This window comes from Phaenicophaeus curvirostris, chromosome 7, assembly GCF_032191515.1.
Source record: "Phaenicophaeus curvirostris isolate KB17595 chromosome 7, BPBGC_Pcur_1.0, whole genome shotgun sequence".
NCBI classification, from domain to species: domain Eukaryota; kingdom Metazoa; phylum Chordata; class Aves; order Cuculiformes; family Cuculidae; genus Phaenicophaeus; species Phaenicophaeus curvirostris.
The window spans coordinates 14367141-14392743 of record NC_091398.1 but is presented as its reverse complement, the minus strand read 5'-3'; the positions used below and the strand labels follow the sequence as shown (position 1 = coordinate 14392743).

At 39.7% G+C, this 25603-nt stretch overlaps 1 protein-coding gene across 2 annotated transcripts in view; it reads right to left on the bottom strand.

The window, feature by feature from the left end:
- INO80D (INO80 complex subunit D) overlaps positions 1 to 25227 on the bottom strand; it is a 36403-nt gene extending 11176 nt beyond the window's left edge. The window contains exons 1-7 of one of the 2 annotated variants that reach the window (XM_069860937.1): positions 24853 to 25227; positions 23792 to 23958; positions 15987 to 16082; positions 15626 to 15872; positions 9370 to 10118; positions 6198 to 6306; positions 478 to 702 (exon numbers count right to left, since the gene is read on the bottom strand). In XM_069860937.1, the coding sequence (XP_069717038.1) occupies positions 478 to 702; positions 6198 to 6306; positions 9370 to 10118; positions 15626 to 15843 (1301 nt within the window). In that variant the 5' untranslated portion in view covers positions 15844 to 15872; positions 15987 to 16082; positions 23792 to 23958; positions 24853 to 25227. The remainder of the gene's footprint in view (positions 1 to 477; positions 703 to 6197; positions 6307 to 9369; positions 10119 to 15625; positions 15873 to 15986; positions 16083 to 23791; positions 23959 to 24852) is intronic. The other variant, XM_069860936.1, reaches the window with a different exon arrangement.
- Positions 25228 to 25603: the final 376 nt, after the last annotated feature.

Genomic DNA, 25603 nt, shown 5'->3' with positions numbered 1-25603 from the left:
AACTGGTGAGTGATCTCCCTGTCCTTATCTAGCCTACAGACTTTTCAAAAAAAAAAGCTGTCTGAAAATTGAAAGCTGCATTGAAGCAGTGAACTGCAGACCAGATGCAAACTTTCTAAAGAACTAGAATTAATAAAGTACCACATATTCAAATGCATTTAAAATATATAGATTGATTAATAAGAATAAATTTTAGCAAGTCACTACATTTTTTAGTGACATTTAAGAAACCGGCCCCAGATACCGCTGAACAAACAATCTACATTTTAAAACACAAAGCTGGAGAATTCCTTTTTTCATGGAATATGCTATATGACGTGTTTATGTTAGTTCACTGATAGGCATTTATGCGTCATGGTTTCTCTGCGTTGTGCACGCCTACCAGCTTCAGAGTTCAGCATTTCAGCTGCTGGATGCCCTGCCCATCTCCGCCCTGTCCAGGCCCCAGGTTACTGCATTCACACAGCAAGATCTAACCTGGTACGAGCACACGTAGCTCTTCGGAGTTCTTGTATCAGTTGCCCAGCACGCTCCGGCTCTCTGCTGGCCGCCTGCAGCAAGGCTTTCCGGAGTGTATGCCGGCATTTCTTCTGACGAGATTCTGCCCGCTCCAGGCGGCAGAGGTGCTTGTATTTCTGCTGAAAGTAAGTGCAAAGTCTGGTCACCCTGGAACTCCTGTCGTCTGCATTGTCATCATCGGACCTGAAGGAGGGAAGATAAAAACAAATGGGCTTTAAGTATCTTTTTTTCCCAAGGAAACTAATTTGTCATTTCAATAGAATTGTTAAGTTGGCAACCATCTTCTAGCTTCACAAACATCCAAAGGCTGAAATCAGGCAGGGATGCTTGAGAACTAGTAAGATCAGAATCCCTTTTGAATTCTAAAGGTACTTACTCTTCTTAGTATGCCATTATTAGAGATTACATCAATTTATCATGAACTCTGACACATTTAAATGTCTGGAGCCTGGTGTTCAAAAAAAAAAATCTATACTGTTAACCTGTATTTACTGTAAAAGTCTCAGCAAATGAGACAAACTCTTAAATCAAAGTGCAATTAATGGAGAAGACAAGAATGAGAAACTATGTAGTGAAAATTTATTGAAGAAAGGTCATGCTGGAGAAAATGTTCAAAATTCTAACAAGTACCAAAACTGCTGACGTTTTCTGATTCCTCTTACTCTGCCAGGTGGAGTTTTCCTTCCTAAACTAAAATGCACACTCACACTGCCAGCAGTTGATACTGATTTCCCCTTGCTGCAGAGTTAAAGTTGAGTTACAGTACAGCCACAGAGAAGAAATTCACATTTAACTCCAATGGCACTGTGGGAAAAAACCGACCAGGGCTAAATGCCAGAGGAAGGACTGAGCCCATTACTAGTTTGCTTAAGAAAGCCTTCTCCCACTTATCTTGGCTTTCTGAATGTTCAGGCATACATCAACCGGACCATCAAACCATGCCATAAAACCATTCTATTAAAATCGTTCCATTATAAAATCATCACCGAGACTTGTTAAACCAACAAGGTCCATGAAGATACCCAGAAGTACTTCACAACAAGCACTAGGTTCTAAAATGATTTTTTTGTTCATGAAGCAACAAAAAGCATGCACTGAATCTAAGCAAAGCAGTCTTTGTTCAGTTTTTCCTTTAAATTTCTCCTTATAGAACAGAGAAACTTTTTGCTAGCTTTCCTAGCTGCAAAACAAAGGAAGGGCAGGGGGAAGAAAACAAGTACAAACAAATGAAGCAAATCAAAAGCTCCCAAGGTTCAGACTGCAGAGCTTGGTTAGCAAGAGTGAATGAGCTGACACACAAACCTGCGCGCAAAGTGGACCACAACTAACTGATGATTAGAAGAGATGTGAAACGCCAGCCATGAATTTTACTAAATAAAGCAAGAGCCAGAAATACAAGCGGAGTAGCTATCCCTGAAAGGCAATATGACTAAGACCTACTTTCCTTTCTGGAAAATGTTATTCCATTCACACACAGGCTAAATTTAAGAGACTGCATGCATCTCCACCAAGGCTGCCCACAAAAACTCCGCAGAAGCAAACAGTGCCTTGACACAATTGCACATTTTTATAGTTTTATATAAAGTCAACCTTACTATGTATTTTGTTTGTTAGAACAGATTACGGATTATTTTCTAGAAGCATAAATTATAAGTAATTAACCTCTGCAATTAAATGCTTAGCAGCATCAACCTATTCAAGATATTTAAAATATGTAAAGTTAAACTATTTTCACATTGACTATGAAAAGAAAGTACACTTTTAAGACTTCTTCGGAAAGAAAGCCTACTAGGAAAACCAACTTGTTCAGAAAAATTTAATTGTGTGCTATTTAATACAGATTTTCCTCTTTCCAATGTGTTGACAGGAAACAGGAATACATGCATGGGATCTGTTAAATCTACTTAGGTCTAAGGTCTTAGATATTTCATTACTGCTCTAGGTCAAGATTTTTAAACAAAACTGCAGGCATACTTATTTAATTTTTATATGGTTAAAAATTAACTTCAAAAAAAGACAGGAATATTCCTTGGCGGGGGGGGGGAAGTGTTTCTTTGGGGTGGAAAGAGTGTTTCTAGTGCACATGTCTATATATTTCAGATTTTTTTTACTGCCCTCCTATTGAAACAGACAGAAAAAAAGTCACAGTATGTCCAAATATTTTGAACCGCAGTTTATGAGATCGCTTTAAAAGACATCTATACAACACGTAAAAAGAAATCATGCCTGCAGCAGTCAAGGACTTATTTTGAGGCAAACACTTTCTAAAAGTCTATTCAGAATATTGTTCCCAGACCAGTAAGATTTACCAGAACATATTTATATGTTCAAAGAAACCTAAAAGTACCACAATAACACCTCCCTTTTTTCTTTTTTTTGCCAAACAAGTACTGAAAGCAAAAGGTACTTCTACTCTTACCCTTTCATAAACAAGTTTACTAACTTCTATTTAGCTTATTTTCTTAAACTGTACGTATAACTTCTGAAGTTCAACTTCATGTGTGACATTTCATTTTTTAAAAGGTTTCCAAAAGTGCACACAACCCATTTGATAATCCAAAATGCTTCTTCTCAGCCGTTCCCTTTAAGACTGTCATGTGTAAACAGCAGGGGAATTATTGCTGAGTGTTCATGAAGAAAACAAAGGCAGCACGAAGTAGCAGAAAGGGAGAGCAAAAGGGTAGCATGAACAGTCAGGCACCATCAGGGAACCAGAAGAACACGCTCTCTACTCTGAGACACACCAGCAACTGTACTTCAAAACCCTCAGTAAGGAGGGATTTGAAGAATGCTCCCTTCTTCCCTTTAGTTCTTCTGCAGCAGTTATGGGGAGTTATTAATCCAACTTTGACAATACAGCATTGATATTTGCTCCTTTGAGCGAGCTGGGATGAGGAGGGACTCCAATTCTCACACTCTCTTTTCGAATTTGCTACTTGAAACACTCACTTTATCTATATTTCCGTGTATGAAGTCACAAACTACTTTGTTTTAAAGTCATTTATTTTCCAGCTTTTTCTAAGCTACAAGACCCAGTAATCAAATCGTCTGGGGAGAAAGCTTCACTCATCTGCGGCAGGGAACAGCCCCTGCTTTCCCCCTGAGCTACTGCTCCTATGTCCTGGACAAGGAATTCTTCCTAGTCCAGCAGCCTTCCCTGCCAGCTGCCCTGCCTGCTCTGCGCCTGCTGCCAACTCCTGCACTACTGTTTGAGTTCAAACATCTGTGCCTGGCTTGAAGTGCTGCATCCTGGAATCCTGAGGCCATGGGAACTGATTTCTCAAAATTAAAGGACAGAGTAATAAAAGCAAACATTTGCTCTGTGTTTCCACAGGTGACTGCCACAATATGGATTTTACAGATAAAGCCAGAAGGCAAGTAAACTCAACAATGCATGACTGTTTAAACATTAATTTTAAACCAATCTGGTGAAATTTTGAGAGTTTGACGATTTTTTTAAGAGCAGCTAGAGTATCATACAATAAGTTCAACAGAAAATTAAAGGATTCCCCCTACAATCACACAACCGGAAACACTGAGTACAAGCTGTCCAGTAATAAAGAAATTAACTGTTCACTTTCTTTTCTGATCTGTTCTGAGAAGCATCCATCCTGCTGTTTTCCATGGAGTCAAACGAAAAGAGACAGAACGAAGCTAGCTAGTGAAGAGTTACCTCTTTCACACAGCGACTGCAAGCTCAGACACAAATGAACAGATAAAAAATAGCTTTAATTTTACCATGAAAAATGGTAAGTAAATTCCCACAGGCTTAGGCATGTGATTTCACAATCAAACCGTCCAGGAAATCTCCATTGGTTTTCTGGTAAAATTAGCCTCCAAAATTCAGAGTCAAGTCACTGGCTGACTAAGTTAGGAGCCACCAGTGTGCACTGCCAGAGTAGCAAGACAGAGTCATTCTTGACAAATCAAGTCACCCAAGAAATGATCTGAACTAATTCATCTTCAGTAGCAGACAGACCTCGTTGCAAAAGTGTCAAAGTGAAACATTACAGGTAATAAAAACCTCAGCAGAAGCTTGCAGAATAGGAATTAAAGTTTTAGAAGGCTGACATCAAGTGAACGTATCAATGTTTATCCATAAAAAAATTAGGAAAGTTGTTGAAGAGCTAACACTGGGCAGGCTGATGGAAGTACAAGAACAGCTAGTGCCATACAAAAATTTATTCAGCATGATTTGGTTAAGACAGTATTTAAGTGAAGTGCATAAAGTGATAGAACAGAATAGAAGAAGTCAAGGCAAGGTATTATTTTTTCTAAGTATGTGAAAAGAGTAAGAAGAATCCAAAGGAAGTTAAGACAAATAAAAGACAAAACACACAGGAATGACCTTTATAAGTTGACAAAAAATAGAGATCTATGGAAGAATCAGATCAAATGTCAAAGAGGGAAGAGTATAAGGGAAGTTATTTAATAGATATATCTGCTTTGAAAATTAGGTATGATTTAAAAGCCTGAAAGTCTGTTCATGTTTTCCCAAAACAGTTTTATTTAAAATTTGCCTTTTAAGTTAAAAATAATGTTCATGAAAGCTCACTCCCTTTCTGATTGCTGATGTCCTAAAAAAAATGGTCAATCATAACAGAAAAAAAAACTTTATTTTAAAAAAAGGAAAGTCTACACACTGCTTCTAAGCTTTGATTCACTGAAGGCTTTCAGTATTTAGTACCCTGGTGCCTGTCCTGATGACAGAGATACACCTTTGTTGTTCTTTAGAGATCTCGAGAGACCGTAAAAAGTTCTGGTAAGCTTCAGAATTTCCATTTAACAAGAAAACAAGGTTTCAGTATCAGCATTAACTCCAACTGTGATACTGAAAAATTAAACAAATTGGAAAGCGTTGTAGGATCAAAAGGCCAATTGTATGCTGAAAGAGAATCACGTTATAGAAACAACAAACTCTGAGATCCCAACTGCCTTTTGTTATCAACATGCTTCAATTCTGTTACAATACTATGCTTGGGATTCTTTGCTTTAAATTTGCACCTTAAAATTTACATTACTAGACATATATTATCATATCCTGCTCTAAGTTCAGATTCATGACTTAGCAGTAGATGGAGAACACCGTAAGCCTTTCTCCACCAGCAGCTAATATCTGCTTAGCCCTTCAATCACATCTCCTCCTTTCAATGCTCCCAGCTATCTGACAGATGTTTAGTCAACATTGAATTATGAAAAGAAATGCCATGCCCTTTAAAAAAAGCATATTAGAACAACATCCTGTACAATTACCATAAGATTAATGAGTAAAATGTAGCAAGTTTATTAACAAAGTTATTCACAACTAGTAGAAACGAGAAGAAACCAATAGCAATTCCTTTTGATTGGTTCCAATTCAAGAAATATCTCTACTCAGCAAGGTACACAAGTTCATAAATAAATCCCTCTGAACTCAATTAAATTTACGCAAATAAGCTTAAATACTTTCCTGATGCATCCTTCTGATAGCAGACTGCACAAAGGCCTCCAAGTTAGGTAGAAACTGGGACAGAAGGCAACAAGCTGTTTCTTACAATCAAGTGAGTTCAAACAATCCTTTGTTTCAGCAAAGCACTGAAAAATGTGCTTAGGTTCCACTGACTCCACTTGAAGAGAAGCTCACATTTACATGATTGATTCCATCGAGGCCAGCATGAACACTAAGAAATCATACTCACTCATGTCTCTCATAGCCAAGGGTTTCTCTGATAGACCACGCAACCTGGTAAGGGGAGGTCTGCTCTGAATCCTCGAACTCTTCTCCACTGTCTTCAGACCAATCCAGCCCTAAGGGAAATGAAAACATGAGAGCTGGATGAAAAGTGTATCCACCTCATAAGTCTCTGAGCAACCTATGGCACAAAAGATGAATGTGTACTATAGTCACAAGCATAATTATATTTGATTAAATCACATATTCTCAATTACACAGGAAAAGTTACAGTAACAGCTTCATCACAGTGTGAGAATAGCATGCATCGATTTTTGTCAAATTTGAGTTTCCCTTTTAAAATCCTTACTGGTTTCTTTTTCCATAAGCAGTAGAAGAAAAATCACCAGCTTTCCTACCCACAGAAAAATTTCACAAGCTTTCCTAACAACCACATGTAACCTTTAGAGACAAGGTAAAAGAAAAGCCCCTGCCAAAAAGAACTGGCTGCCTGGCAATTTTTAATGCTATATGATCTAAATAGGCCACTTTCATTTCTGTTTATATTCTGATCCTTGCTCTGCACCAGAATACAAGGAGAATAGGAAAACCAGAAGACAGAGCAGCATAGACGGAGACAAGTACATAGTTACACACGAACAGATTCTGTTCAGTCTCTGTAATTGCCTGTCAAATGCACATATTAGCATTAAAAGAGAGCTAAAGAGAGAAATGCAAATACTCCTGTGCTTTTACTAAGCAGCATGCTTTTATTTAATGATGGTGCAGTAGGATCAACTTATTGTATGCACCAGCAGCCTCAGCTGGTCAATCTAAACACAATTGTCAAATAGGACAGCCACCAGGACAACAGAGTCCAGTGAGTTTTCAGGGGGAACATTTTATCTGGAGTTTCATGTTTTGCAGTTTTTCCTACTCTCTCTCCTGCATCCAGTGGAATTCTCGCCAGTTCCTTGCAGCAGGTGGAATAAAATCCCATAGCTGCATTTACAAGCCAGCACTATTGCTTTTCCATTTTCTTGTGTGTTCCTCAAAAATGGAGCAGCAGTGGGGACAGAGCAAAGGAACACTTTATTGTTGTTAAAAGTAAACTAAATTACTATATCCGAGATAATTCTGAAGTCAGATGTTTTGAATTTGGGAAACACACCAGTACTCAGTCACCTACTTTCAGAGTTAAAGATGAACTCACACTTGGAATACAGCCGTCAGGAGTGATTTCATCATTTAGAAACAATACTTTAACCAGAAATATCAGAAACTCTATTTTTCAAGAATTTAGCATCCTGAAAACTCTATTCTTTGTTCTGATTTTTAAAGTTAATGGATTTGAACTACATTAAGACATCTTAAGACATTTGATAAAATGCCAGAGTTATACTTTTAATGTAATAAATTATTTATCCAAAATTTAAATATAAAATCAGAGGTTGTGTTATTTTCTTTTAATGGGCACTAAAGAAATGAAGGAATCGGATCTAATCCAGATTCAGCCTTATTCACACTGAAGAACACAGTTACATTAATACCCAATTACATAGCTCTGAAGTGGGAACAATTAGAATTGGTTGCATCTTTTTAAACATTCTGTACAGACAGCTCTAGTGCTACTGTACCATAAAACAGAAATTCTGAAATTCTCTTAACTGGCATAACTAGTCTTTACTATTAAGGCACATTATAAACAAATAACAAATCTGTTTTCCACTCTTACATAATTAATATGTAAATTCTGTTACTTTGCCAAACCTAAAACAATCTCATTGAATACGTATACAGTTATGCATCCGTGTAACCACCCATTTATAGGTCCCATGAGTTTACTATGCCTCTTTTTTTAATGAAAACGTATTCTCTTCAGTGCAAACACCACTTGAGAATGTAAATTGCTGAACACTCTCACCTTTCTAGAGCCTTTCAAAACACAGGTCACTTTCTAAGCTATTGGGGTCTGTGTGCTCAGAATTGCCTCTGGAGAGGCCATTCCTCAAAAAACCTGCGTTATATGTAGGACCATCAAAGCATTTTTCTGAAGAAGAATGTCCTTTGGAGACATTCTATGGGATGCTAATTATGTTTTGAACAAATAGTCAAGTTATCCCATGAGTGCCAAAGGGCAGATCTTAACAGCAAATTTAAAAAAAAAAAGGTTAATTGAAACAGAAAAAATTACAGATGTTTACAATTAAATATGATGTCATACGAAGAATGTCCAGATTTATTTGAAGTCTTCTTTTTAAAAAACCCCAAAACATCATAAATGGTATTCCTGCTCTAATGTCACACACTGACTCCCCTTTTCCCTGTCAGAATGTTACTGGTTAGAAAAGTACAATATAAAATTAAGCAGAAAAGTAAGATAACTTTGGATGGTGACAGCAACAACAAGGACAGCTAGGTCTACCTAAGTCTGTATTCGTAACCAGACAAATAAAGCACAAAGTCAGATGCCTTTTTAAAGCCTTATGGAGCACACAGCCATAGCAGTAAGTTGGTGTATTTATTTACATTTTCATAAGCAGTGGTTGATTCTTACATTTTCTAGATAATAAGTAAGGAGGAGACTATTCTTGCACTATCATGCAGACAAAGCTCAACCCCTCCAATTACCTTCTCTAACGGTGCTGCCTTCCTGCTTCTGTTAATCCACATTCTGTATAAGCCTAGAATAGGTCCAGTCAAGAAAAATTCCTTTATGGTCCAATTTTCACTGTCAAGTCAATTGGAAATTTGGATCTGCACAGAACAAAGGGCCAAATCTCCAAACTTATACCTGTACTCATTTTGTAACATGTAATTGTCACGTTTTTAACATTCAATCTAACCTTGACCACTCATGTAGGTACAGCTGATGGTACCTTTACTACTCAAGTTGCAAACCTCCTGTATGGTGTCGATATCATCCAAGTAACGCTTTCTACATCTCAGCTTCATTTCTCAAATGGTTAACAGGACATTAAAAAGAATTAACAACCAAAATGCCATAAACCATCTAAGACGGGTCCAGGCATTGCCTTCATAGGGAACAGGGCTAAAGGAAATATCAATAGATTATCTAGTTCAGGGTCATTTTGTAAGGACCACACACAAATGCAGGACAGGGCTAGGAAGACATTCCCCTTTTGTCTTTTGGTTTCAGGTTAAAAAATAAGCAGGCAGTGCAACTATTATCTACCCACCTAAATGTGGAAACAGATCAGTGTCCAGCTGCTGTTTTCGAGTGCACAGTTTCACCAGTCTCTGTAGCCGGCTCATGCAGGATGAGTGCGGAGAGAAGGCTGTGGCTTTCATGAGGACCCGATCAGTCCTTGGAGGGTCCGTGACAGGAGCCCTAGCAGGTGGCAGGAGAGGCAGAGGTCTCTTGTTTGACAACTGCCGGGGTTGTGCTATAGTGTGTGTGGTTGGTGCCACTCCCTGCATTCGTAGGCTGGTGTTTGGAGGTTGAGGTGACTTGCAGACTATGCCCTGCGGTAGCCCTGTTGGCTTTAACGAAGCTGATGAAGGTGGCAGATGGGAATGCTGCTGCTGCAGAGGCTGCTGCTGCAAAGGTGCAGGAAGGGGGCTAAAGTGCTCTTGGCGAACTTTTAAAATCTCTGTCTCTCTCTGGCGCTGCCGGTTTTGAGCCAATTTGCTCTGCAACTTTTTCCTCACTGTCGCCCCTTTCTTTAGGTCATCATCCTCCTCGTTGAAAGCAAAGGGGTCTTCTAATTCTGCCTCCAGGTAGTGGAGAGGAAGCCTAGCCCCTGGAGGGGAGAGGGACATCCCATCCAGTCCATTGGGAATCTTCAAGGCGAGAGTGGGCACTGTCAGACTGAAGGCCATGGCATCCATCTGATGCCTGACCTTTACCTCCTCTATGGGATCATTCTTTTTCTTCCTCTCCTTTTTCGGTATAAAGCCAAGTACCTGCAGGTGGCTGTTGCAGTACCTTTGAAAAGTAAAAACAGTCAGCTATTAACTCAGCTCATCTAAGTAAAATCTGAAGGAAACGGACATCATTAAAGGGAAATTCACACACACCCATACCTCATGCGAATTTAGATCAAAACACGAGGTTTTATAAAAAATGTACACAACTGCTTCTAGTGCAACAGATGACTGCAGTGTTCCCAAGGTGTAACAGAAAACAAAAACTTATACAAGTGACAATTCATAATGCTGAGATATAAAAGTCTTCATTCATTATTCATAGAGGAATCAAACACAACCATTCAAAATATTCACTCCAAAACAAAGCACGCAAACAAAAAAATGGACTGTCTTATGCATAAAACAGTGAACTCAAGCCACTAACTCGGATCATTTCAAAAACTCCCAAGAAAAAGTACACTGAAGACTACTTCCTTTTGATTGACTGTTCTTTCAATGGAAGTAGTTAACATTTTCATGAACACACATGTTATTATTATTAATCTCACTGTAGCAGGGAGCAGTTTCTTATATGGACAGTGTCACTAGAGATACCTGCTGAGAAGAGTCACTATTTGCACTTAATATAAAGAAGCTTTTAAAGTCATGTTATTTAATAAAATTTAGAAAAAGGAAAAAAGTCTTTAAAAGTTTGTCATTAAAATTAAGAGTCACGATTTATCGCCACAGACAACAATACTAAGTAAATAATTATTTTTTGTCTGATTAAAATAAGTGGGCAATAGAAATGTAGGAACCGTGATCTGACCCTTTTCCTGTTTCACACAGGCAGGCCCTCCACCTCTGTAGAAAGCCACCAGCAATCAGACACTTGCCCTTGCAGGATCCCACCTATAACCAGCAGCTTAAGATGAAAACAAAGATAGGAGGAAAAAGTGATGTCTACATCAAGGTACTAATGAACAAGCTAAAGACATGTCCATAAAGGTATTCATGGATATGAGTAAGGACAAGATAAGGAAATATACCATGAAGGTATAAAATCTGATCAGTATGAAGATGAGCAAAGTAAGCTTTGTTGAACAAATAGATTAAAAGGAAATTACTCTTGGTATTCATGAAGAAAAAATAACAGAAATGACCAAACGAAACCACCCCAAAAGTTTAACATTTCAGTTTAGCTATTTTCCACTTGCTGTTCCACCTCTAAAGAAGCAACATGTGAACTGCTTCTAAAGGGTTCATAAAAGGTAAAGAAGCAAAAGCAAATGCATATATGCCCCTTAACCATCTCCACACACATAGTTTCTCGAGGGATTCACACCTGTAAGGATTCAAAAACCAGAAAAGGCTAAAAAGTATTGCAACTTATTATTGTCTAAATAATTTATTATATTAAGTTGCAAGTAATAAATAAATAAAAATGAGGCAAGCTGAAAGTCAGCAAATATGTGGAGTCCATATTAGAATATGATGGAATACTATAAATTCCTACTGCAAGATGCACTTCTAAAATGAAACATATAATTAGGGGTCAATAAAGCTCCTCTTAGAGTCAACAGCACTATTCCCATAATTAAAATTAAGCACTTTTAAAATGCTTTCTCTGAACAAGACTGATGAGATCAGCTACAACAGTGCTTACAATATGAAAGAAGAAAAAACAATAAACAGACAAGAGAAACACAATGGATTTTTTTCCCCCTCTTATTCTTATTAATAAAAAGAGAGTTTGGCTCAATTTGAATGCTTCCTTCAGATTGTTCAGGACTTAAATATCGCCACCTTGTGCTTGTGCAGGAGTGAGGAGGTAAAACTGGCTACTTTGATTTCATTGTGAAATGAATGATTTTCATTGTGAAAATCAGAGAGAAATCAAAAATAGAAAATGTGAATAAATCTATGAAAAGGTAATTAGCTTGCTAATATTCTCTTGGTTTTAGGCTATTAAGGGTTTTGCTTGTTCATTTAACTCCAACAGCATCATTTTTATATGGCAGAAAACAAATCTCTGGCTCTTGCAGCTGATCATACTGCATAACTAAAAGCCAACAATACCTTATGCAGACATCACCTCTACACACAGAAAAACACAGATCATGTGCGCTTGCAGACTCCAGCGCACATTGACCTGGCTCAGTATTTTAGGCTCTATCAACTGTCTTTCAGCATAACCAAGGCTGATACACCTTGCTGGTTGAACTAAAAGGAGCAAGAAGATGCTGGGAAGAGCACTTAAACTCTTCTTTGGGTAGAGAAGACTACAAGCAGGTGGGTTTTGTTAGTCATAATTTATTAGCACCAATTCAACTTTGGCCTTGCCAGGCCCTAGCTGGTCCCATGCAGAACAAGCGGGCATGCAGACCCACTTTCCCATCCTTCAGGCTTCAGGATGGCTTTTTAGTTGGCCCTGATCCAAACTGGCTCTGACTTTACACGGTGCTGCAGTGCCTGCAGCAGACATTAACTGACTCTGCTGGAACCAGCCTATAACCAGTACAGTTGAGGCAATAAACTCTTTGTAGTAGAGGTAATGCCAGGGAAGGAATTAGTAGTCCATGCTCATGCTCTGTAGAAGACATTACTAAGAATATTGGAATAGTACCTGCAAGTAGCACAGTCCCTTTCATGTAGCTCCAAGCATGAAACGTGTTAGGGCCAAGCTGGCCCTACAAGAGCCAGTTCTGAGGTGCCTGTCCTAGTGCTACTATTTCTCATGTCTATAATCTGTCTGTCAGTTATTCCCAGTTGACAGCATCACATTGATTATGCAATATACCTTTTTCCCCTCTTCCTTACTTGGTGCCAAAGGCACTTATTCTGATGCAGGTGAGGTCAAATGCAAGCAGTGCATAAGGTAAGGGTGGTGGGTTGACATTCATTGAAACTACCACCATCACGAAGCACATAAAAGGTGATTATGGGCTCTGAAGGCTTCAGCTGGACAATTTCCCACATCGCAGGGCGGGCAAAAGTCCACGCAGAAAGGTTTTCCACCTACAACTGCATTCTGCTTCTCAAGACATCCCAGACTGGTATTGAGTTCTGTCACATATTTAAATGAAGACCCAGTTAAACTGGAGAGTATCTTGCATATTAACAAAATCATTATAGGCAATCTTGAAAGAGGAAAATTAGAGATAAAGCAGTGTTTAACTCAGCTAGGTTGTAATAACTCTATACTTAATTTTTATTAAGTCAAACTTCGTTATCTACATGTGTATTCGGACAAGAAAGAATTAGGAGACATATTCAAAGGAAATACAGATACAGAGCCTGTCTGCATCATCCTGTATATATTCTTTGAAGAACAGGATAGTGAATAGAGAAACTACGCTTCAAATAAGGAAATGAAGTCATGTACTATTAATAGACTTAATTTATAGAATGTTAATGGTTAATAAGAAACTTAATATTATGGCAGTATATTAAGCATCTTTGTGGCTGGTAGCACCTCATTTGTCTGGGGTCAAGTGATAATTGTTTTTAATTATCTGCGGACAGACAATGAAGGTTTTGGCATATAATGCATGCATCCTGTTAAGACATGCGGTTTTTTAATAATCTTCAAAAGTATATAATAAGATAGCTGTCAGAGCATCACACAGGCTGCTTCTGATCATGTACAGTTACATGTCTAAAACTGTGACAAAATGACCATCTGACAGTAATTCTGTACACAGAAAATTAAAAGCTACAAGTGAAGAACTCAGACGTAGCAAACATCTTTATATCGAACAGTGTGAAAAAAATCGCCTAAGAAACAGATAAAGGTTTTCCTGCCAAAAAAAAAAAAGTTTAGAGCAGTTTAGTCTTATCACTAACATTCATTAAATTTTATTGTTAAAATTAAACTCTGCCCTGAGAAGCAGCCTTTTAAAATATTCTTCCAAACTATCACATCCTCTCATTTGAAATTAAAAGTTTATTTTCTCCTTCAGACACCTGCTGTCCTCTTCAAGCACTGTAATGTGACACTCGACATGCAACTGAATTATTCTAATATAATATACACCAGATGTCATGACCACATTTCATTTTAACTTGAGAAAAATCAAAAAGAACAAAGTGTGAACTCAATTCAAGGTGTAAAGAAAAATCTCAAATTCCATGGGAACGACTGAGACCTAAAAAACTGTCATTAAGTACCATTACTTCTATTGTTTTTAAGCATGACCCCAGCAAACAGCAACCCTGGCTCAGTCAGCTCTTGCATCTGAAATTACAGCATACCCTTTACACTAAAAACTTTCATGATCATTTCTTATTTCATGATCAGCCTTATTTCTGAAGAGACTCAATTGTACAGCAGCAAAGAAACAGTCACTGACTGTCAAATCACAGCTTAAAGTTATTCATCTTGTGCCATTTGAGCATTTGCCCTACAGCTTTTGACAAACATTCATGTTTTTTTCTCACTTCATCAGTCTCCTCAACTGAAATGGCAGGTGAAGTGCAAGTTAATTTAGAGCACAGTCTGACTGTTGTTTCAGACAAGAGAGGGAGCTGTGAGCTGAGAAGGAAGTTATATGTAGGGCACAGTGGGAACACTGCTAATAATGCAAAAGGTTAGCGAATGGCAGCTAATAATGTGAAAGGTTGGTGAATAGCTGTTTGATTCTTTTCGGCATATTTGTTTACATTTTAAGTTAAAAAATTGTTTCTAACAGAATAAACATCAGAAAGTTAATAGATACATTAATTAAATATTGTGATACTGGCAAAACCAGCAACAATGACTCTGAGAAATCAAAGTCATATCTACCCTGCAGCCAAGATTAGACAAATTCTGCTACTTCAGCCCAAGCAACATCAATGAGATTGGTGCTCAGGAAGCCTTAAAGAGCAAGGAAGAACATCCTTGTGGTTACAGTATGGGCTGCAATTCAGAAAACATGGTTTGAACTCCCAGCTTTCTAACAATTTCCAGCACTATCTCTTGCAGGGCATTTAGTACCTTATGCATCTTCATTTGGGTAGAGAGAGAGAATGTGGGAAGTAAAGAAGAAAGTGAGTGGACAGCACTTTCCCAGCTGGCTCATCTGTTATCAAGCAACACCCAACAATACACACTTGACAGTAACACAATTACACTGAACTGTAATTCTGGATTCATCCCTATGTGTCACTGCTCCTTATGCCCAGAAGGTAAGCATTTTAAACTGTTTGTCCTGAAAAAGCAGATGGAAGCATACTCTTGGCACAGCTGGCCAAACAAGCGGGTCTTTTTAAGAGCACGTACTGTGAGTGACAAAGCAAATTAATTAGAATAGCAGGTATTGTGTAGGTTTGATCCACAGTTTATAGTAAATGCAAAAAAACCAATGAACTCTCCTGAAAACATCCTTGGGAGTAAGTTACTGCCCTCTTTGCAAGTACTTGACTCCCACAGAAAATAAAATAAAGTTTTCTGGTCTTAAAACAAAACTCTCAAAGGAACATCCTGGAATTCAATCCACTTGGGCCAGTTCCTCCCTCATACTGAAACCAGGCAGAATCTTAAAAGAAAACTCATGCCTATATCCCAGCCACTTCTCACATTGCAGATGGGTAGCCACAACTCACCTACGGTCCTCAGATTTGGGGATGGGGTTGGTGCAGCGCTGGCTGTTATACTTGGCCACATATTCACATTGCTTGAAGGGGGCAGTCTTGTCCTCCAGAACGTGTCTGATACAGAAGGCGTAACCGTTAAGTCGCCTCTGCTTGCACAGTTTGGGGCTATATGAGCACAAGGGCTTATTGTCAACCTCAGAGAAGTGTATGTGTTTGCCTTCATACATCACGTGACTCTATTCCTTGTGAACATCAGCTGAAAGAACCAAAATATTAAGACAAATCACACAAGATAAAAAAAAAAAAAAGATGCTTTCAGTTGTAGGTTGTGTGTTTCATTTTGGCAGGAAAGAGGGATCCAAAACAATACCTGATTTTAAATCTTCTGTACCATATCAATGTTAAGAGAGAGCCCCAAGGACACCACTATCTTGGAATGATGACGAATCAAGATGAAGCAGATTGTCTAAGGAAAATATCAGAAAGGTCAAAGTCAGTCAGAATAAAACAGGTATTATTACTGCTTAATAAGTGGCCAGATGTAGCCATGAAACATGTGGTTCAGCTGCTAGCATCTGATATATCAAATCCACTACCATAATAGTTTTCAATCAGTTGTCACAGACCTTTGGAAATCACAAAAGGAAATTATTGTGGGGGAAAAAATTCTACTGCCACCACACTTGAACCTATTAAACAAAACTCCAATCATCTACCAGAAAGTGATTAAGAGCTACATGCTGAAAAAGGTTAAGTGTCAGATTAGATCATTTGCTTTCAGGAATCAAGCTGAATGATGATTAACCCATTTGATTGCAGAGGTTTTACTTCAAGTATCTTTGCTTACAAACTCGCTGTCAACTATCCTTGCTCTGCAAAATTTTAATTTCATCAGGCAGTGCAAGAAAGCTTTTTCTTTTTTCTCAGAAAAAAAAAAAGTAGCTTTCTTTACCATACCTGATGAACAGTCTTCACATCTTCTAGCTGCCCCTAGCTTCTGCAAGCATTAACATGCAGTCCTTCCTGGGGCCATCATAGTTCTTCAGAGCTTTTCCTACCTTATTGTACTTCTTTAGGTAAACATGGACATTGATAATGTCAGAGGCAGTAATCCCACCAATGCCAGGAGAGCTGAAACGTCATTTCAGCGAGAGGCTGGGTGGCTTGGGTTTTTTTCCCCTAAAGTAGACACCTATGGTGGAAATTCATTTCCCATCACTATGGAGTCTTGGAGTCTTTTGCAATCACCTTGAAAAAAAATAATGAACAAAACAAACCAAAAAAACCCTGACCCCAAAGTAGCTTCAAATAAAATTAACAGTATGTATATTCTGCAGCTACTTTGCTACACTCACATTAGCCTGCCAAAGGCAGATTTTATTCAGAAAGGCCCTGCTGAAGCACCAAAATAAACTATTTTGAACGTGGTATATTCAGTACTCATTTCAGTTTCATATGTTATATACCAAGCCAAGGAACATATATAGAGATGATATCTAGGAAATATGTAATAAATTAGAAGCACATGATAAATGTACAGATTACCACCTCAATCAACTTCCTTGTTGCCAAGGCCTGAAATGGCAAGAACATGATTGCAAGAAGGGAGCCAACAGACTATGCAGGAAAGTTTTCTCTTGGGAAGATATAAACCTTCACTTTCCATTCCATAAAAGCACCTTGAGAAAATGACAAGCACTATAGCACTTGGGCATCTAGAAAAGGAACTTTGAGTCACTAGGGCAAAACTGAACACCCTGTCTCACCTTTAACAGTAAACCGCATAAACCAGGCCTTTCATAAGCATATATCTAGCTGCAGAAACAAAAGGACAGAAGACTAACAAAAACTTAAAAACACACTTAAAATTCCTGAAACAGTTGTCTATCCACACGTGCTGTATACACAGCGCACAGAATGGAGACACACTACAAAATGTAATCAACACAAATGACCTGACTAATAACTTGACAGTAATAAGCATCATTTTGTACTTCTTCTTTACACACAGTTCCTTCTCCACACACACAAGCAAGCACACACACCCAGTGGAAGAGGCCTGGTGCTTTGTTTATGTCAGATAGCCACAGCACAAGCACAGACACCTAATCCTGTTCCAACCACCTTTCCCAACTCCTTCAATGCATGGAAGCACATTAAAATATGAAGCACACACTATAAATATTTGAAAATAATCATTGGGGTATGACCCTCCACAATACATCAATCCCAAGAACAAAAAGGTTTGTTGGCTGTGTTTGTTGGCTGTGCCCTTCAAAAACACAGATTGGGAAGAGGGAACTCTCTCTTCTTTAGCGCACAAAGAACTAGGTTATGCTGTCAGACACCTTTGTTAAGGCAGGCACTGACATAGGCTTTACTATTATCCAGCAGCAACATGAAAGAAAAAAAAATAAATCCCATATTAACAAACCCAATATGGGAGTTGCAACTGGAGTTTGGGTCCTATATGTTTGAGAGACAGCCTCTTCCATTACTACTGCAGTAAAAGTAAACAAATTTAATTTTAACTAATTGCATACCAAACACACAATGAAGCTGACAGAAAGCCCTTTGCTCTGAAGTTTGCTTCTGTTGACAGCTAACCAAAGCCTGTATTTGGTGGCATGCTGGACAGGACAAAAAACTTCAAAGAATAAGTGTATCTTGCAATTGGAGTGACTCACATGCTCTTCTCCATTTCTGTCTTATTTACCACCTTCATTTAAGCTCCTAATATCATGCTTTGCAGAGTTTTAGATGGATCAATGACCTTCTCATTTGCACAACCCAGTAACATTTCTTTTCTGAAGGTTATCAAGCAACAGACCAAAGCAAAAGAGTTCCTCAGAACACTTCCAAAGTAAACAGCGAGAAATGCATACCTGGTTTGCCTCTGTTAAGCTTCTGCAAAGAAACTGCTCTGCAGTTTCCAGTCACCATAATCCCGGATTTATTCTCATGCCCCAAGTCTTATTTTTGGATTTAACTCATAATTAAGACTTATTTTTGCATTTAACTTGACTGTGTCAAGGCAGGCATAGTATTTTACTTCTCACTTGTCTAAAAGATACAGGGTGTAAATGCAATGCCACATGAAACATTTAAGCAAAAATACTAACAATAATTCTCAGGGAAAACAAGCTTGAACATCAATTTTTGGGTCTATATATACACTAAAAGAAGTCCATGCAAACATAACTGTTAAAAATTCTGATAGGAATCAATTAGTGCAAGTACAGTGTAAAGAACATAAGGAGAGCTAATATGCCTAGCAGCTAGTGTTTTATTAAAAAAACTCTACGGCACTTCTCTCAAAATTGCAATTACATCTTTATTGGTAGATTCCTACATAGATTCCCCAAAATACAATGGCATTATGTTCATACACTGCCAGGATCAGAGACTGAAATTGTAGTTTAAGCAAAAACAGATTATTCTTTTTATTTCCATAGTATACCATATATATACACATAAATAGCAAAGACTTTTAAATCTACTGATTCTGATTTAATCTAATGCTGTATTTTATTTTGAAGAAAATATGCAGGAGATCTTAAAAGAGCCTTTTGCTGCTACATAGAAAGTAGCACAAGCATGGAATAGGCACATGTCGCTTAACTGAAGAGAACTGAAACTACACTTAGTTAAATAGTGGGTAGGGGAGAAATTATTTTTGTCCCACAGGATTCAGTAAGGGATGACGGAAACATGGACTTCCCCTGGAAAAAATCAAATGCTTAAGCAGCTGTACTTCACTGCAAAAATATCAGGGTACAAAACTTTCTGGAAGCTGTTTTGGGTTTTGAATTTATAGTTTACACTGAAGCTGTAGAAACATTCAACAGAAACATAATTTATGCCTGCATATGCTCAAACTGGCTTTAGCCACAACCCATGAATGAGAAGGCTTCTTCTTGAGGAAGCTGGATTTTCCTTAAACAACTGCTTCTAAATAAAAGATTTTGAGCTAGTCAAAAGTAACGAGGCAATGAACGAGAACAGAAGAAAACCCAATACATGTGCCATTGCCAAACGACATAAGACATGACCGAAGTTTAAAAAATCATGGCAGGGGATAAGGTGAACATGTAACAGTCGTGTACCATATCACAGAATATTAGAACTAGGGATACTTGATGAAGCTAGCAAGAGATTGACTTAAAACTAATTCTAGTAGTACTTCTTCATTTTCATTCCTCACAGGTAGTGACCTGCTGGAACTTGCTTTCACAGGCGGCTATGAAAGCAGACAGTATCATCAGGTTCAAAAAGACAATAAAATGTTCCATAGATACTGGGGACAGAAGTAATGTACCTGCTACCCTTCCTAATTTAACAAATATGGATGTTGGAGGAGTAAGAGAAGAAAACACTGAAAAGTGTCTGGGCTTACACACTCTTCCTAAATAGCATCACTTAGACCTACAGCCCAAGACAGACTAGGTTGGATCGACCTCTGATCCAACCCAGCAGGGTATTTCTTCCATACTTATGAGGTTACCACTAACATTTGTAATTTGATAAGAAATTAATTTCTCCCTTGCGCCCATTTTTTATTCCTGAACAGCTGACTGGAAAAATGTCTTTTCCCTCTGGCAAAAGCCCTGTCTGGACAAGTGAAGAGCAAAAAACTCAGCATCCCAGCAAGACTTTATAGTAAGGACAGGCAGGACACAGTGCAAAGCCATGCTCTGTGATATCGTCACTTAGAGCACAGCTATTTGTCCTGTTGAGTGAAGCCACTGGTAGTCCATAAGACAACAGAAGGTGGTCTGCAAAGAGACTGTAAAAAGAGAAATGAAAGACTTAAATACACACAGGTACATACCTGCACAACCATCAGTACCTGCTGTCAAGCAGAAGAAAAAGCCAGCTTCCAACTGCTTTTAGTATTCACAAGCAGGTATAATCAGTTCCCTTGCAGCGCACATCAGCTCCAAGACAGTAAAGCTGTAGCTCTGCACTCCACATACCCTCTTCCCAAACAGTTAAACAGCCCTTGGAGAGGCTGGGAAACAGTGTAGCAGCAAATTTTGGAAGGGAGAAACCTCTACTAGACCATATTAAGTATCAGCTCCGTGTCATACAGAAATTTGGTGTAATACCTGACATGGTCTGCGGTCTCCAGTGAGCTTAATGGTCTAGTCATTATTAGAAAGCTCAAAGAATTACAGACCCAAAACACAATTGGTATTTTTGAGAAAACATCAGGCTGAAAATATTACAGTATTTTAAACTATGTGGGTTGGACACATTCTTAAACGTATGCTCAGAACTTGACATTCAATGTACATAAGACCCTTTTAGGCAATGGAATCCCCAAATGCATTGTAAATTGCAAGGCAATTATATGCCGGTGGTTAAAAGATGTATAATTAAGAGGACTGAGCTCAGAGCTTCACACATTGCATCCAAACAAAAGCCACAATTAAACAGGTCTTAACCGTGTTGTTTTGCATTTGCTAATACCAGCGCAGATTTCATGTTAAATTGCTTGGTGTGTTCATGACATCTTACAGGTAAGGTACAATCATCTACATATGCTTCCAGACTCATCGGCTTATGGCCAGAAGTGGAACATGGATCTTCAAGAACCTCAGCTTTTCCACAAACACAAATGGCATAAATAGTAGGTTTGCTGATTCCTCAACTTGACCAGGAAAGAACAATTCCTTGTGCTGCCCTTTGGCTGAGATTAAAGTGAATATACAGATTTTAAGATGTTTGGGCAACACAAAATTTCAGGCACTTAGAGAAGAACAGAGACCATAAAAATCATTGCAAAGAGACAGGCATTTAAAGCTACCTTACAGTAAAACCCTTCACTCAGTATTAGTAAAAACAAAAACATTCCTTTTTTCTATTTCATACTAAGAGACTTTAGGCAACCTCTCTGTGACGTGCTCTCTTCTATCAAGGAAAGCTGAACCACATCTAATTGTGGTTGACATCAACACCACAAAGCTGTAACTTCCGTCCCCATCCTGTGATCTAACCATAACTTTGGCTTAGTTCTGGTCATCTAACTGCTCAATTCTCTATTACACTTACTTAGCTACCAAACCAAGTTTGCTGTAATTCTGGAAACAAAAGTTGTTTTGTTAGTAAAAGCATGCAAACTGAGACAGAAAACACTGGAAAGCAACTAAAGTCAACTATAAGAGTTCCTGCAGGGAACAATTTTATTAACTAGAGCACAATCCTTACTCAAGAAGACCTCTGAAGAGCCACACACAAGTCAAGGTATTTCACGCACATCTAAGTACCCTGATAGAGCAAGGTACTTAATATGCTAAGATCTTACTGAACGTTTTTAGTTACCATTCGGAATCATATTCTGGAGTACCTTTTTTCACATGCCAAAATCTACCCAGGAAGACAGAAGCAGCAACATTGCCTTCGTTTTGACTTTTCAGAAAGCTTTTTACTTCAACTCTGCAAAAAGTTTATATTGCTTCAGATCATCCAATTTATTAACAGAGAAGCAGCAGTATATTTTAGGCAATACTGGAAATACAGACTATGCTTCAGAATATAACATAATAAATACAGAATTAAATTTAAGTATTATTCCTAATAATAATAAAGGCTAGAGACCTTAGAGACGTATAAGTAATTTTTAGTCAACAGCAGAAAACATAACAAAGAGGAGGGAAAATAACTCTTTTTGTTCCAAAATTGAACAGGCTCTTCCTTTTGTTTTCCTACAAAAAACGAACTTCGGTGGGAATTCTAATTTCAGCTGATTCACTCATCTGATAAATAGAACCTTAAAGAAACCATGATGAAGAGAGCCCAAAGTCTGAAAAATAATAAACATTTAAGAAACCAGGAATTTTAGAAACGTCAAAGGATTTCTAAAGAGAAAAGATGTTAAGTAGGAAGATTTGTAACTGTTGCTAAGAGCACATTATTATAGATTTCAATAAAGTACTTTCCTAAACATGGCTATTCCTGACCTAAGGTTCAAGACAGGTTCCATATCTCTGGAAGTCTTTGAACATGCGTTTCTCTTTTTGAGCAGAGGGTCTCAGGTCCCAGTCCTGCAATCACAACCTCACAGGCAGGCTCTCATGCTTGCACAGAAGCACACTTATTTCAATGTGGCTATGAACAGACCCAAGGTTTGCCAGGGTGAGCAGAGCTGCAGAAAAGCGGCCTTCAGATGCAGCAACAAATGGAACATGTAGTCCACTGCAGAAATGCACTTTAAAGTGTTATCTCAAAATATCAAAAACATGATCCTGAGAGAAAGCAGAGACTAAATGTAACACAGCATACCTTGCATCTGTACTTGAATTAAAAAAAAGGCTGTGAGTCCAAGTCTTCTATTTATTCAAATAACAGATAACCTACACTTGCAGACAAGGTTAAAAAAAATGCTTTAGTCTTATTTTCAGCCCCAATGCAGCAGACAAACAAACTTATTTTCACACAATACAGGAATATCATTCTTGCTTCAGTGGGAATACTCAATAAATAAAATAAAGCAGTTGAGCTCCTCACAGAGCAGCCTTTTAGCAGTTATAAGCTATCAAAGTTTCTTTCAATAAGGTATCACAATAAATTTGTACCTCCTGAGCATTTGCCATATTGTGAGAACACAGCACATGCAACCCTGTAGGACCAGACCAAACCTAAACACATTTATTCAACCACCATAAAAATACTGAAACATCAAAATAACTCCCACTAAGTAAATTTCAGGTTACTTTCTGTCGATAATTTAGATTTGCAATTAATAAAACTTGCCTGATGCATGTATATATTACAAATAAGTCACATAAAAGGCTAAAGATGGTTGTGAAAACGTCACCAGGTTGTAAGTGACAGCTTCATGCAAAACACGAGTGCTTGGGTTCATCGATCAGCAGCGGTACCTGGTCAGTAGGGTGCTGGGGTGAGACACTGCCAGAACGGGGGGGGGGGGGGGGGGGGAGGGGCACTCGACTACAGGGGAACGACGCCTTGCCCTAAATTTGCCACTTTTTTTCTTTTTTTGAAGTCTACTAATCCTCAAAAATTGGGAACAGCCTTAAAATAAACCTTCATCGTACACTGTTAAGTAACAAAGTTAGAACTAACTATAGATCTACATATTTTAATCAGATGGCATAACACAAGGCTTTAAGGCAAGCATCACCGTCATTTCCAAAACTTACGGGAGGTTACCTGCAAAAAGCCACCAGTATTTTGAGCTAAAACGACACAGTAAGGCACATCAGACCAGAACCAGACACCTCCCGCATAGGACCCAGAGCCGTTTCACCTGTGCGGGATGAAGTGCCTTGGTGGCTTTTCCAGGGGACTCGCTTCACAACTACCAGGCGTTCGTTTCCCTGAAAAAAACAATAATAAAAAAAAAAAACCCACAAAACACAAAAAAAACCCCACGAGCCTGTCTTTTTTTTTTTTAAGTCCCGAGGGGCACCGGCTTCTCACGGGAACGAACCCCAACCCCCCCATGGGCCAGGGGGGCAGCGAGGGAGCAGTGAGGGGACACTGAGGGGACACTGAGGGGACAGCGAGGGTCCCAGGGCCCCGATGAGGGGCTCCCTCCCCGGGCTCCGTCCCACCGTGTCCCGCGGGGACCGGGGCCGCGGGGGGACCCGCGGGAGGACGCTGCGGGGCTGGGGGGCGGCTCGGCCCCCGCCGTTCGGGCACCGAGTGGGGGATCAGGGCCGCTCTGATCCTCCCGCACCCCAACACCGCCCCCCTCTCGAAACAACTTGTGCGGCGATACCCCCATCCCCCCCCACCCCGTGCCCGGGCGAGGGGGAGGTGTCGCTGCGGGCCCCCGCGCCCTAAAAAAACGCCGCTAAACTTTCCAGGCCGCGGGGCCACCTCCCCCCCTGCTGCTCATTAAAAGTGATTTCGGCGATAAAGCGCCGGGATGGCGGGGGAGGCCCCCGCGCCCCCATCGCCTCCCGCCGCGCCGAGGCCTAGCACCCCCCACCCCCCCCTCCTCCGCCACCTCCGGCACCTCCCGGGCGAAGTCGCCGCGCCCCGAGCCTCCCCCGCCGGGCCGCCGCCTCACCCCCCTCCGGCGCCGAAATCGCCGCCCGAAAGCCTCGACCCCCGCCAGGGTCTCGGCACCCCGCACCCCCCGCCGCGGCCTACACCGCCCCCGCCGAGCCCCGGGCTCGCGTAGCCCGCCTCCCCGCTCGCCCCGCGCCTGCCGCGCCGCCCGCCGCGCTACGCGAGCCCGGGGATGCAGGCCGGGCCTGGCTTACCTTTCCAGCTGCTTTTTTTTTCCTCCTCTCTCTCCTCTCCCCCCCTTTCCCTCTGTTGGGCTGACAGATCGGAGTTTCCTCCCCAGCAGAGGGACTGGGAATGGGCTCGGGCGCCGTGCTGAGGAGCTGCTGCCCCCCTGGCTCTGAGGAGATCCTGCTTATTGTGGGGAGGAAGCTTTGGGGGCTCTTTATTATTTTAAAAACTACAAAGTGCTGAGAGGGTAGGTGATTATTAAGGGGAATCCCTGAATATATTCTCCGGCAAAGAAGGCAGGGCTGCTGGGGCTGCTCAAGACGAGAGCCAGCAGCCTCCTACAGCACCACTACAGGCACTGAGAGGACATAACATCAGAGAGCGGCTCCTCTGCCCTCCAAAACAACAACTTTCCTACCATCTTGGAGGTAGTAGAAAAGGAGAGAGGGAGGGGGGAAAAAGTACAGAAGGTTTTTATAAAGTGTCAGTTTAGGGGAGGGAGCCAAATGGCCAAAACCGATTTTTTTAATCATTTTTGTGGCTTTTTATTTTAAATAAAACTAAAATACAAAGGCATGTGGCTGAAGAAATAATTTTCTTTAAAACCTGTTTAAGATCAGCTTTCTGGAAAAAAAAAAAAAGAAGGTACGGTAAAAAAATACATTTTTAGTAAATCTATTTTAATGTAAAAATTGATAGCTATTTTCCTGCAATTTATAAAGTTGATAACTTTTTTTCGGTCTTTGTATGATAGTTCTAAACATTAGTGTATAATTG